This window comes from Xiphophorus maculatus, chromosome 22 (assembly GCF_002775205.1).
Source record: "Xiphophorus maculatus strain JP 163 A chromosome 22, X_maculatus-5.0-male, whole genome shotgun sequence".
Lineage (NCBI taxonomy): Eukaryota > Metazoa > Chordata > Actinopteri > Cyprinodontiformes > Poeciliidae > Xiphophorus > Xiphophorus maculatus.
Window position 1 is genome coordinate 11,579,926 of NC_036464.1, and position 15,286 is coordinate 11,595,211.

The 15,286-nt window shown below is 37.3% G+C and overlaps 1 protein-coding gene across 8 annotated transcripts in view; it reads right to left on the minus strand.

Annotated features, from left to right (window-relative positions):
* Positions 1–15,286, minus strand: part of adgrb3 (adhesion G protein-coupled receptor B3) — a 132,329-nt gene that overhangs the window by 6,365 nt on the left and 110,678 nt on the right. For 5 of the 8 annotated variants that reach the window (XM_023327283.1, XM_023327281.1, XM_023327284.1 and 2 more), the window contains 8 exons: positions 8,143–8,293; positions 6,303–6,372; positions 5,825–5,891; positions 4,115–4,218; positions 3,442–3,540; positions 2,990–3,161; positions 2,762–2,857; positions 797–836 (listed from right to left, as the gene is read on the minus strand). In XM_023327283.1, the coding sequence (XP_023183051.1) occupies positions 797–836; positions 2,762–2,857; positions 2,990–3,161; positions 3,442–3,540; positions 4,115–4,218; positions 5,825–5,891; positions 6,303–6,372; positions 8,143–8,293 (799 nt within the window). The remainder of the gene's footprint in view (positions 1–796; positions 837–2,761; positions 2,858–2,989; positions 3,162–3,441; positions 3,541–4,114; positions 4,219–5,824; positions 5,892–6,302; positions 6,373–8,142; positions 8,294–15,286) is intronic. The other 3 variants (XM_023327285.1, XM_005807626.2, XM_023327282.1) reach the window with 1 other exon arrangement.

The window sequence follows — 15,286 nt, forward strand, 5'->3', positions numbered from 1 at the left end:
TTATTAAAAACTGTAAGTCAGGGGATTGGATAAAAAAGGGTAAAACATCTGAGGGTTTGAATATGTTTTAGAAGCACTCTATGAATACTTTTGCAAGACTTTTTTATTCTTAAAGAAACAACTGTTTTCTTTCACTGTCATAACAAACATAAAAACTGCAGACTGACAGAATTATCTGAGCAACATACCTCTGGACGGTTTTTATTTGGTCTCAAATTTGGTCATGATTTATAAATGACACCTGTCAGCTCAGCCTCCTGCTAAAGCACATCCACTTTAGCTCGCAAGACAGCACCATGTAAGTCAAGCATGCCAGAGAGCTGCTTTAGCTTCAGTATCTCGCTGAGCTCTGAATAATGGTCAGTGTAGTAATTCCTTTAAGCTCCATTTAAGATGTGCTCTTCACTGGTTTAGAAGAGACAGGAGATAGATGATGCTTCAGTCTAGTGCAAGTTGCTACTCTAATTTATACTGGGGGAAGCTTATATACTTTTTCTGTTGATAGTTCTCATTTTTTAACATTTCCAGTGATTAATCCTATCCCTTTTCAATGACAACATTAATATGTAAATAAGAGAAACATAACGAATATCAGATACACAAAAATACTGAGCATCCCAGTAGTTTTGTTTCTGATGTTTTGTTCTCACAATAAAGTTTGGTGTTTTCAGAATTGTGAAAAGTTCCTGTGGGGCTGTGTTGGTTGTTATATAACCTGAGCTGTTTTCTTACTGTTTACACCTTTTTCAACCAGAGCTAGGGGAATCTTGTTAGTAAGAGACCATATGTTCTGTACCTGATCGGCAGGCGATGTCCACATCTTTCTCAAAGTCTGTCTGTAGAAAGAGAACAGTCGACAGTAAGTTTCACCTCATATATTATACACTTTAGTTTGAACAGTGCCTTTCACGTTTATGTGTGCAGTCGGGTAACATGATTTTAAATGCTTTAAGTTAACTAGTTTTGTTATTATTGCAATCATATCAAGTACAGCTGAAAAGAATTTTGAAAAACGTGATCTGAAACTGGAGTTAAGTGGAAAAAAAAACATTCATGTTAACAAATGTACTTTCTTCAGACATGTATCAAACTACAGGATATATCAAACTAAAGCATTTTTAATACACACTTTCCTGAAGTTGAGAGGAGTGACATTACTTGTTTTCTTTTTTTTTTTTTCTTTTAGGTATAAATATGGCATGACACAGGTGCCCATTTCTCTTATTTATTCTTCAAAATGAGAAAAACAAGAGAACATGCTATTCGAGGTTTAGGGTGTCTTTATGAATTAGGAAAAGACTTCAAGAAAATAGTTATTCACCAAACTTGTTGAAATATATAGTTAAAATGTTTTTAACACTAAAGCTGAGATGATTCCAATGCCCACAAGAAACAACAGAGGGAGCCATTTTAGCTTCTGTCTAAAGGGTTTTAACTATATCAAAAAAGACATAAAAAGGCGGCCTTTCACTTCTTTTCAACAGTTTGATAAAAACTATATAACAAAACAAAACAAAAAACATTTATGGTAAAATGTACACACAATAATATCGGCTGCCTCTCCTGCAATGACTCAACAGACATATAATAGCTATTAACAGTTTAACACATTCATGAAAAGAACTCCAAACAAGCTGGATTCATATTTTACTTCTTCGCAGCAGCAGAGTAATAGCTGGCAGCCTTGCTGGGGTTTTTTTCTTCTCTTTTTCAAGCAAACAAACCGTCATACAAAACCAGATTGGCATAGTTAAGCAGTACTCAAATCTCAATTGCTCAGCTAAGCACACAGGATTTCATTTTTTTATTGTTTCAATAGTCAAAATTAACCCTCTAGCGTTCCACCACCTGCAATACTAGGTATAAATGGTCAAAACTCTCAAATTTCATGTGACAAAAACACAAACATTTCATTGTTACTGCAGCAATAGAATTATGGTACTACAATAAGAGAAATTTACTTGAAAGTTTTTTTTTGTTTTTTTTTTTATACGTCTTTAACCAGGATCTGCCAATAAATGTGACAGGTGCTACTTGCTATGCAATAAAATAAAGCGGCAACTCAATCATAGCTAGCTATAAAAATCAATATAAAACATTTATTATTATTATTTCCAAGTAGCCAAAACAACATTAGTTCTTCTTTTCTGCTTTAAGGAAAGAAAATGAATTAATCTGAAGCAATTGCAAAGGTTTTTGTGCTCACTGCTAGCAGATTGTATGTCAGCAGCTTTGACATCATTCTGCTAATGTGTGATACTTGTGCCACTCAAATGGCTATGAGAATCTTAATGGTAAATCATTGCTTTCAGTTGCCAATGGCGGAACTGTGCAACATCAAAATACTGTTGTCCTTTTTCAAAGGTCAGGAAGGGTAGCAGTCGCCTGCTATCCCATGAGAGGAAAACAAAAAGATGCGAGGGAAAGTACAAGTAGAAAGAAACAATTAGACATCGGGACTTTGAAAGGAAAACAAAACTAATGACTTTCATTAGGGTCAGAAGTTTTACCCTGCATGTTGTGGCACATTTGCGGTATTTCTTTTTTAAATCTAAGGAAAATAATGTTACATGTCTAGTTGTTGAAAACTAAAAATATGAACCAAAATAAGACAGTAGAAATACAAAAAGCAAATAATATGTTTATTCAATGTCGGTAAAGAACAAAAAGAGTGGTGGATATGTTTTATATGTAACAAAGGAACATTGGGTACAATATCAGACTCTCTAGTGACTGCAGATAACAGGGTGACTGTGCCTACCATTATCTGAGCATGCCCATTAGGGAAGGTTCCTGTTGCATCACCACTGATTGGATCTTGACAGTTTCTGAGCCGGCATCTGAAAGCGTCTTGCACCTAAACACGAGAGGAATTTCAGTGTGAATAAATTTACTTACCCAAACATTGACAGATTTGACTGTTCTAGCAGGACATTTGCTTTAAACCCCATGTCAGTAGTAAAGAAATAACAAGGCGGACTGATTTTACCTCTCTCCGTAGGATGCAGTGCACCATCACAATGACAAAACCCTGCAAGGAGTCAAAGACGGCAAAGAGGATCTGGAAGAGAATGGAACGCTTGTCTGTCATGGCGAGCACGGCGGACATCCAGGTCAGAGCCAGCAGAGGTAGGACGACACAGGAGCTCCACAATGACGCCCTGGAAGAAGAGAGGAAGGATTTTGTGCAGGAGATAAACGAGATAAGGTCTGGAGATCTGAGTTAAATCTCCATGACGACCTCTTTCCTCCAGAATGATGGTGAGGCTTTGCTCTGCATACTGATGTTTATGTAAGCTCATTTCAAAAGCTCCTCCACACTGTAGTTCTGTGGGTGCATCTGGAAACTGAATTTAGCGCACCCTGCAGTGGACACCCTGTACAGAAAGAAACTCCCCGCAGCATCGTTTTATTGATTCACAGACACTGACAGGCACTTACATTGCATTGCTTGCTGTTGTTGCTGATAAAGCAGTTGTTGATACAACACCGCATTTGGCACACTTGAGAGTTAATCCTGTATGCGGCTCACTCATCTGTCTGTGGGACACAAGAGACATTGGGACAACATCATGACAAACAACTCTGACATCCACCTGACTTCTCTTTTCCTCCATCATGCTATAACAACAGTATGGCCGATGTGTGCGTGGGTGTTAAAGTCATTTTCGTCTTGGACTCATTCTGCCAGAGAAATACAAAGCCATGTCATTCCCAAGAGGAAACTAACCTCTTTATGCCTCTATTTTTTTTCAACATAAAATCAAAAAGTAGGTACAGATCTCCATATGTACATGAAAATAATCAAAGCATGCAGCATTTATACAATCATATTCAAATAATTAGAATTTGTTTCAGTAACTCCACTCGGTGAAACACATTATATGGATTAATTTTGTGCTTACAGCTCATTTAAGATGAGAATACTACATCAGACCAATAAACACATGTTTACAAATTATGCTTAATGCCTTCTTAAAGGTTGTTATTTTTCATAGGTTACTTTTATTCCCACAGACAAACTTCACTGGAATAGCTATTCTAATTTATTGAATATGACTGTTATTTGAAAAATGTTAATATTCAAAAATGAAGAAGAAAAACTGGTACTAACAAGGATGTGCTGTCATACCCTGCACGATGCTTCAGCTTCTTGTCCAGGATTCCATCTCTGGACACTAACTTATTGAATACCAAGATACCGATCACCATGTTTACCTGTTAGAAGAGAGGAAAGCAGAATATGCAGACTCAGACGACCGATGTCATTATTCTGCAAAGAGCTTTAACCTCTAGCTTCTATTGTTTGCTCTACTCTATGACATTTCAGGCAATGGATGAGACATGGCTTGCACACTCATCCCATCCCAGTACCCTGAAGAAAAAAATCAGCCTGTCAGATTGGCCACATCACATTCACAAACTTCAGTTTATTTTCAGGGAATTTATAGGGTTAGAGCAACATGACGAAGATAGGGAACAGACACATGACTGGGTGACAAAACAATATCCTGAGCTCTAAATAAATCATGGAGAAATGTTAACTGCTTGATTTTAAAAAAAATAGAGTATGCCTTGATTACAAACCCAGAAAGAGATGGCTATTCACCTAAAGTGACAGGTTAGGCAGATACATCAATGCAAAGCTGAAGCATGGAGGTGGCAGCATCTTGGTATGGGGTTTATTTAGCTCAACAAGGTGAAGTTGACTGGCTAGAGATGACAGGAGAATGGTTTAGGATAAATGCAACGGATTTAAGATGGTGGGGCAAAGATTCACCTTTCAGCAACAGAGCTGCCCTAAATATAGTCAGAGTTGCAACTGACTATTTGGATCAAAGCATATTTGGCAGTGAGAATAGCCAAGTCAAAGTTCAGACCAAAATCATCTGAGAGTATTTAACATTATTTGAATAGTCATGTTTCCAGACATATTCTCCATTTAATTTGACTGAACTTTAGAAGAATAGCAAAAAAGTACTAACACTGACCCAAAATAACTACAGAGGTAATAGAAATACACCTATGTCATACTTTAGTTTGTACTTTCAAAAACAATTATCTTCTACTTTGTGTTGATATAGCCCATAAAAAACCATTCAAATGTAAAAGAATCACTGAAAAAAGATATTGAAATGTTTTCTCAACAGGACTGTGGTATTTGGTTGCTGTAAGGAGCAGTGGAGGTAAAGTATCAGCACAACTACAACTCGATAACTCTGTGGCATGATATTCTCACTGCAGATGGTTAGACGGGAGCTTGTGTTCCTCTGAAGTCCATCACAAAAGAAAACTACAGCCAAGAAAGACTTAAAAAGTGTTAATTTTTTTTCTTCACTCAAATCAAATTCTACGGAAATACTACGGAAACTCGACAGTGAAAAATAGCATTACGTTTCTGCCATCTGAGTAATTTAGCAATCTGGATAATGATGAGTCTGTGGGTCATTTTCTATTTACAACTATGTAAATATAGGGCAATTAAATTAGCCTTCTATATGAGATGCTGGACAAGTCTAAATCATAAATACTTAATAACCCCATTGCTGCATGGGAGACTATTATATGGTGAATAAAAAGGGATTATTTGAACACAGGGCCTGATTGAATGCTCATTACTTTGACTTGGAAACCACATCACAGTTAAAGACCAATTATATTGAATCATGACTAAAACAAATGAACATTATCGTTAGTTAAAATGCGTTTCCTTGCTAATAAAATAATTGATGAAGTGACAAATACATTCACATTTTTAAGTAGACTGTATTATATAAACAAGCAAAGAGGAATAAAAAAGCAGACATCGGTAACCAAGACGTACCAAAACAACAGCTGCTGCGGGTCCAACAAAGGCATACAGGAGCCCACCCTCCAAGGAGAGCCAACAGCTGTGGGGGAAACAAGGAAAAAAAACAATTAACTCCCACTACAGCATTAACTTCCACGTTAATGGTGCACTCCAGCACACCATTGTTATTTTGCTCAATTGTCAGTGGAGAGGTGCCATATGTTGTTACTCCACACCCAAAGTTTCACAGAGCAATAAAATGCTAAGGAGATTTTAAGCAGTGTTTATGCATTTGGTTTCCAGCAGAGAGGCAGCTCACATGAAATTGGGGTCTTGCTGTGCTATTTTGAAATTTGATTGGGTTCATGGGACTTTGTTTATGGCTCTATTTAGGATAAGTAAGCCACTGCAGAAGGATTTGATCATTATTCTTAAGTGTTGCCATGAACCCAACGTGTCTGTGTGCAGAATATTAAAGAGAGGAGTAAAATTAAAAAAAGCAAAAACTTACTATAATGGGGTCCCGTAGCCTTTTGTTTTAGTGAATCCCATTGAAATGGCAACAACTAAAGCTGGCAATCCTTTAAAAAAAACAGAACATTAAATAGTTACTTGAGCAGTTTAACTCACAAGAACATAAATGTACTTCAGTGCACCCAAAAAATAAGCAAGGCAATGTACCTTCCAGTCATTAAACAAAGTGCAGCTAAAGTGATTCCATTAGAGACCACAGGATGAGGCTATGCAGACATCTGAGAGTATATGATCAGCTATATATATTTCACCATTTTATTCATTATATTGTAAAAATCCCGTTAAAAGGTGAGGGAAAAAAAACTCCATGGCGCTTTAACAAAATGGCAGTAGTGCATCACACACAGGAAGGCATGTAGCTAGATTTCATCTCTGTATTGTGAGAAATTTCACCACTCTTCCACCCCCTACCCCTTTCCCTAGCAATAGGAATAGAGTTTTTTTTTTTTTTTTTGCTATGTGGCTCCTCATTATGGATCAGTGTAATTGATTCAGTCTTCACTATTGTGTGCTCAGAATATTAAAGCGTTTCCTCTCCGAGTGGCGCGGGCAGGTGCAATTGATGTAATCAGTTTCCTGGAGGCACGAGCCAAAGACCCCGTGGCCATCCTGTGCCTCTCTGCAGTGCTGAAGAGGTAAAGTGTGCTGAGTGCTCACAAGCACGCCATAAATCAGAGCGCAGCAACAGCGCGGTGTGGGTGCTGTACTGAGGCGAGCTGAATTAAGACACGAACAGTATTCTTTGCGCCGCATGTTGCTTCACAGATGATCTTTGATCATGTCAGTGTCCCCTGTTTTGTTACATGTCAAAATCACTAAATGTTTTTCCAGGCTTTGTGCGGGCATGCCTTTGTTTTTTCATATAATTTTAATGCATCTTTTCTTAAATGTTTGTTTGTCTTTCACCAAAATGCCTGCTTAAGCTTTTTTTAAGCAGTCCAAGTGATAGTAAAACAGCCTTTGTCCATGTTTTGCAGCAAGCAGTGGCACTGCAATGACTAAGAGAGCCTTGTTTGTTGCTAGGTAACAAGAAGAATGAAAGTGGGCTCTTTCATAATCAGATTGATTTTTTTTTTTTAAGTAGAGATTTTTCCAGTAGTCTGAAATAAGGAGCTATTTGGACAGGGGATTCAGACTGACATTTATCACATGAAGGAGAAATCTTTGCATTTTGATACAGATAATTTGCCTGTCAGGGTTTATTACCATGTGTGCTTATGTGCTAATATTTTGCACAGTGTTTTTTTTTTTTAAATAGAATCTGCTATGAACATATTATGTTATGCTGTTTTATTACAACCTCTGCATTTCTTTCACAGAATATGAAACAAAATTGACTATGAGACTCTGCCACACATAAAAAATAGAATTTAAACTTCCTTTTACTAAATACAGCTTTAGTATGTACTTTTTCTAAATTTTAGATGTTTAAACCCCAAACTGTATTCTGCTGCAATGTACTGTAAATGCCAGGCTCCCACCCTCTCTATCAGACATAAGGTCATTGCAACCTGCTACAGTACAGGAGAGCTGCACCAACACTCCCCCACCCCGATCCCTTTTCACATACACATACACTCTCTGCTCAAGGCCAGTCTATTTATCCAGTCCTCTGAGAGCTTGACTGAAGCACAAAGGAATCACAACAAAGAGCCTGACAGAATGAAGATCCATCCGCCCTACAGAGACGACAAGAGCAGCACTCTGGAAAGACGCACAGTTTGCTGTGGAAAGACACCTCGCCGAAAGCTGCTGTGAGAAAACGGCAGCTATAAGAAGTGACATGAGGAGTTCGGTGAAATGAGCCTCTCACTCACCCCAGCCAAGACACAGGAAACGCTTCCGGATGAGCCTGGTGCGAACCTTCCCTGTCACCGCCATGTAGGACTGCCAGGCTTCCGTAAGGACCCAGCAGAAGGACGCGAGGAAGAAGAAGTGCAGGAAGGCAGTTGTCATGATGCACACACCCTGTTGATGGAAGAAAAAAAAACTGTCACAGAGATTTCTTTTAATCAGTGTGGGTTACCTTTAATCCACTATGCACACTTATATGCAGCTCTAATACTGCTGAAACACAAAATAGTTGATAGCTCTCAAATTTGTAAATATTCCTGCAAACCAAGACACTCCCTGCAGATACACAGCAGTTACATTAATGTTCCTTAATTTCTTGGAAGTTCTCTTTGATGAGCATGTGCAGTCATGTGGTAGATGTTCATTATGGCTCGCAGCTAATCAAAACTCAGAGTTTTTCAGAAAATTATGTGGTCACATGGATGCATTGAAAAAACAAAACACCAAAAAAGTTACTTAACTAATAACCTTGTACTTTACAGCAAATAGACTAAATGCTTGGCTTTGGCTCCTTTTGCATGAATTACTGCATCTGTGCATAAAATATTACATACAGGTGGCCAGCATGTGTTAAGGAAACCCAGCTTGGTGTATCAGAGGTTTTCGGCTTCTCTGTATTATTTGGTCTGCTGTCTCTGGTGTTACTCTGAACAATACTCAATATTTTCCAGTTGGGGGTTTAGGTCGGAGAGTTTGATGGTCAGGCAAGCACACATATACTATGGCCATTAAAGCAGGTGTGGTTACTGTTGGCAGTGTCAGCAGGTGCCAAAACCTGCTGGAAAATGAAGTCAGCATCACCAGCAAGCTTGTGCTCATGCTTGCTGGTGATGGCATGAAGCGCTCTCGGATTTACTGGTATACAGCTGGGCTGACGTTGGACTTGAGAAAGCACAGAGGACCAACACCAGTAACTGACATGGTTCCCCAAATCATCACTGTGGAATGTGGCTGTGGAAACCTCAAACTGGATTTCAAATGACATGGATTATGTGCTTCTTCCCTGTTTCTCCAGCTTCTAGGACCTTGATTTTCAAATAAAGTCCAACATTTACTTTCACTTGAAAAGAGAAATGTATTCCCCAGTCTCACAATCCAGTCCTTTTACTTCTAGGGAAACTTCAGCAAATGTTTCTGGTTCAAGAATGGCCTAACACAAGCAATGCAACATCTGCTACTCATGTCCTTGATATATCTGTGAAGCATGACTTGTGTTGACTCCCTCAAACTTTTAAATGGACCCCATAATCCTCTCAAAGCTGTGGATATCTCCTTTATCCTTCCACAACCTTATTTTTCCCTTACAACCAACTTGGATACATCAGACTCAGCTGTTTATTTAGAAATGACCTTAGAAATGATTTGTGTATTTTGTAAATATCTGTAGTTTTTAGGGTTCTCTTACTTTTCCACAAGCATTTCCATTTTGCCTTCATTTTTGTTTATAAAACAATTTTGCCCCAATTTTGGGATTGGGACATATTGGGATATTGGGTTTTCAGTGCACTGGAGTTACAATTTAAACAAATTTACAACCCACTAGAGACCACATTATTTATACATTAAAACAGTGAATTACTTTCGTACATTTTTTTCTACCTTGGTTGAAACATTTTGTGCAACGAATGAAACTTGGCATCACTTTGAACTGCAAACACCAGAGGTGCTGAAGGTAGTTCAGCTCAAGTCCCAGCCAGACAAGCTGACACAGAAAGCGATGGCGTAGCATTCCTCTGCACTAACCCTCATTAGTATGCTGGGGATCCCACCTGGAGGCATGTGAGCCAAGGTCAAGTGTTTTACACAGACAGGAGGAGGGGGAAAAAAGCTACAACACTGCTTAAAAAGAAACAGAGTGCATATGTGATATTGTAAGGCTTGACAACATTGCATCACTTTTCCATTTTTGCTCCACATGATCATAAATGAGTATTTTAGAAATTGTGTCAATGCACATGGCTTTTTTGAGTATAATAGGTGTTTATGGGACAAAGAAATGGAATCCCATTACTTTACAAAGAGAGCTAAGAAGCACATTCACATTCCAGACTGTCCACACCATAATGTGAGATCTACCATAAAGTTTGCATTCCTAAGACAAAAGCCATCCTAAATCCATGAATCCCCTGCAGTGATCACAGGGTTCACACAAGTCAATAATCCAGAGTTAGTTCATTCCTGGGAACGATATTCAAACACTTAAATAAATGCATGTATTAACTTTGAAGACTTCAACTTAAATCTTACAGAATATCAGAACTTGGATGTGCTGTGAATTTTAAAACTATCCAAACGTCTTAATTTTACTCTTACCGATGGCAAGTGAATAACTGTGAAATAAAAGTGTAAGGAAAAGTTTACAAATAATTTTTACAATGCTTTATAAAAAAGAATCAAGAAAGTGTGGTGCCCATCTGTTTGAAGTCTTCTTTATTACTTTGATAACCCCAAAATGAAACAACTGCTTTCAACTAACTGTAAGTTCTTGATGGGGAATAAAAGTTGTCTTTAATTTTACAACTATTTTATGTTGGTTAATCAAATAAAATCCCCCCAAATGCATTAAAAGTTTGTGGTCATAAAATGACAAAACTATATTTTAGGGGGTATGACAGGTAACTTGCACAATAACATTAATCATTATGTAATTACAACTTTCATATTTGCCTATGTGAATTTACAAAGTACTCTACATCATACATGTATAAATATCAACACACCTTAGCAAGCACAGAATAATGTCTTTAAAATATTTTCAAATATTTAAGGACATGTAAATTCTGAGGCAAATACAAGAGATTTTTCTCTGTTTTATAAATATTTCATAAAGATTTCATTATGCTTTTGCATAATGAAATTCCTAACTATAGACACTACATATTGTTTAATAAGCTAGAAGAAACAAATAGCCTTTAACTGCAGTGAAGAATGTTAAGCAGACCTCAATCATGTCCAGGATGGACAACCTGGCTCAAATTTATGTTCTGATTTTAAGGTATCGAAGAAAAGTGAAATCATGTTAGTTTGGTCGCCATTCTGCCTCTCGGACTTTCCCCTAAAGCTAGCTCTGATGTGGCTGCTGCTCATGTGCTGTCCATGGTGCTGAAAATAGAGCCTGCCTTGTTACTTGGAAACAGGTCATTTGCAACTGTTATGTTTCACGGTTCACTTGGATGCCTATGCTATCCAGCCTCATTATTCTAGAACAATAAAACAGTTTTTTTTTTGTTTTTTTTTTTTTTAGAAGGGAGAGAGAAATACAACATGGCCACATTGTGGTAGCACAGATTTGGTACAGACAGTCATACCAAAAAAGAGATATAAACCGATAGTTCACTTTGCCCTTTTGAAAGGCAAATGCTGGGAGATGTTGAGCACACTGTGTCGGTATCCATGGAAACAAAGGCACAGAGGAAGAGCCCATATTAAAACGTGGCAGGGCTGATAGACACAGAGGTGAGGGGAGGCAGTGACGGGGTGTCTTCAGGCCAGCTCGATAATGGCAGTTTTAGATGAGGGGAGAAAATGTGAGGAATTTCTTTTCTGTGGCCTCAATAAACTCCAAAGGTTCAGCTAAGACCTTTCAATCTTTATCCTCTCCCAGATATTAAGAACTGAAACTATATTGTCAAGTGATCGAAAAAACAAAAAAACCCAAAAAATCTGGCAGTGATGGATTATAGTAGCAAATATGGACAGAGAGAAAGCAGTTCCTATGACACACAAATGTAGAAGGTGTAGTTAATTAAAATCATATTGTTGGATACTGCTAGTTAAAAGTACTCAGTGTATGCCAACTGTACTTCCAAAGGAGATAGAGAATTCTGTCCATAGTTTAGGTTTGCTAACATAGATATTAGTGTGTACTAGTCAAGAAATCTTAAAATCTTGAATAATTATCCAAATCTCATCCAACAATGGAAAGAGTACAACTGAGAAGACATTGCGGTACCAACTTAACTGAAAACCCCACCAGGAGGATGATTAACCTGAGAAGGAGCCAAGAGTACCACGATAACCCTGGACATTTGGTCTTTTGATGGACTCTATTGACTGAGGTATATTTCTAAATAATGACAGCTGCAATGAAATGCACATCTACAAAGTAGAAGCTGCATACATTTCTGAGCCACATTTTAAGAGGTCTGTTTGTAAAACATTTGAAAGTCATGTGTCATTTTCATTCCAGTTCACATTTTCGCTATTTGCTACAGTGTGTTGGCCTATTACAAAGAATCATAAAGGTTCATTTTGTATGAATAATGACATAGTCATACACTTTCTTAATATGAATACAACCTATTTCAAAAATGTTTAATCACTCATTGGTTGAAATATGCACTTGAGGACTTACAGTATATATCACTGGTAAAAGAGTCAAACTTAACAGTTTATCAAAACAGGATATTTAATATACATGGCATCAAGGCATTCTAGATCTGCCACACATCTGTGGAAAGTCTGGCAGAGACTAGCATTATTTAAAATGCCTTACAACTATGAAAAAAAACTCATGTGACTTTCTAATTCCAATTCCTATTTGCTCTGACTCAGTGTAGGTGGAAGAGGCTGGTTGTTATTTTGGCTGAAGCACCCTCCTTTGATGCTTTAAAGAATACCTGTTTGGGTGGTAAGCTTTTTCAAGAGCAGTTAACAAAAGGGTAGCGCTGGTAGAAAAGTGTTGTTAACATAAACAATGCTGACAGATATTTTTAAAAATATTATTTAGCATTACTACTTCTGCTAATTATGAATCAACTTCTTCATTGCATTGTTAAATGTGTGACACTCATAAGTCCTAAATATATTTAATTACTCATTTAAGTATGGCCAGAAGATTTCTGTTACGTAACTATTACAGAGCAATTTGAGATGACTAAAATTTATGGAATTACAGAAATACTTTTAATCTTAAGCAAAACAGAAAAAAACAAGTATACTGTACATAGATTATTATTTATTATGGTTAAGGTAAAAAAGATGATTATTTGATATTTTTAAATCTTATGTAAAACACTGTAAATATAATGCATTTTACCATCTTGCCTGCAATCATCGGGTAATGCAGGATTATATCCTTATAAACATATCTGTTTTTAAATATTTTTAAAACTGATAAAACCTTTAGTTTGACAACTCAAATCTTTAGTAAGATATTTGGACTAAAACATAATTTGCCACATTCTTGCAAAGTAAGAATTTCTCAATGCATCAGTTTATAAAGATAAGCTTCTCTTATCTTGTTCTTACTGGACTTTCGATGCCTGTTGTGTATATGCTCGTTAGAGTATTCAGTTTTATACAATCATCCTAATGCTGCTGGCTTGTTAAATCTGCTTCTTTCTGCTTCCTTCCCTTCCATAAAGCCAGATGAAGAGGGACGGCAGACAGCAGAACAGCGTAGAGACGCACACACAGGTGACTCACTGACTTCCTGCTCCCAGTGGACACCTCCACAGAGAAGAGATGATTTCTATTAGATGACGAGCAACTCTGAATTCACAAACAGAGGAGCCAATTATATGCACTTCTTACAGGAGATGGAGGAAAAACAAGTGAGGCAGTGTCAGGCACCATGGCAATTAAACCCACACAGGGACGGTGTTTTCTCCTCTTGCTGGCCCACCACTCAAACATGGGGCTCGACTCTACATCTGATCAAACAGATGAAATATTTTTCAAATATTTTTCCCCGCACATTTTCAACGTGGAGCAAAGGTGGAAATGTTGGTAATTTCGATGCCCTGGAAGTTGTTCTTTTCCAACAGCACAAATGTGACTGAATAAATCTACCATATTGTGCTCTTTTTCAACTTTAACTGGATCGTTTGGCTTCCAGCCAAAGAATTCAAGATTTCACAAGTCATCTAAAGGAGACAAAAAGTAAACATTGGCACAAAAAATGTACATGAGCTGAAAACTAGGAAATCCGTTTGTATTTGTTCACGTCCGGAACACAACATCCTTAAGGTGCAACGTGGTAGTGACAGTATAATGCTATGGGGATGATTTACTTCACCAAGGATGGAAATAAATACAAAACAATATAGGAAGAAAAGATGGTTAAAGCTCAAAAAGAGCCACAAATATGTAGCAAGACTTAAAAAAATGCTGTTTTCACACTTTTTCCAGACTTTAAAACTAACTGAGTTTATGCTTTTTTTTGAAGAAACATGGGCACAAACCCTTTTTTGCAAAGGCAATCACTTATCTCTTTGATATTTCATTGTTATTTTACTTATTGCTAATGCAAAAATGTTGAAGGTCAGCCCACTTTGAAGTGTGAAAGTTTCTTACTGAGTCTGTCTAAACCACTTCAAAATGACATCTTAAGTACGGTAGTGGATTTTCTGAGAAGTGTGTCATCTCTTCGATTTTATAGACACACATCCTATTAGAGGCCTGCAGAGTGAGTGTTCCATGTTAAGCAATGTTTCTTATAATCAACAAAAGGTGAATGAATAGAGGCTTGATTAAACCTGACAAGGCTTCAAATCAGTTCAGCTTTATAAAAAATGTCCTGAGGCATTGTACATTCATGGAATAAGCTACTACTGTTTGTCAGCTATGCAAGGGCCAGTAAACAAGCAGATGAGCTCATGCAGTTTCTGATATTTTCTGACATTAAAATGATTGGCATGAAATGAGTCAGTTTTGTTTCAAGTAACTGAACTGTGTCACATTTAATGTGCAGCATTTTGAGAAAAAAAAGTTTGATTAATCGTAGGATTTTTATGTTAACTTCTTATTTCAAATCATTTATTTATCAACCAATCAGCATTATGGTATTAAGTGGTGCAAGGGCACATGGATTTAACAAACACATGTGGATCCAAAGGAGACACTTAATATATCAAATCCTAATCATTACATTTTCAATCTTTCCCATATTGAAGTTGGACTCCAGCAGGGAAAGCGACCATCATTTAAGTGCAATGCATTTATGATCTGCATTGATGCAGATTGTTGTGGCTGACATGTTAAAGCTTGCTGAGAGTTGTATAGTCATCATGATGATGGAAAAGGAGAAGAGTATAGAGGAAAATGTGTTTTAATCACAACTGAAACCATTATTGTAATACAAGTAAAATTGCATTGCATCCATAG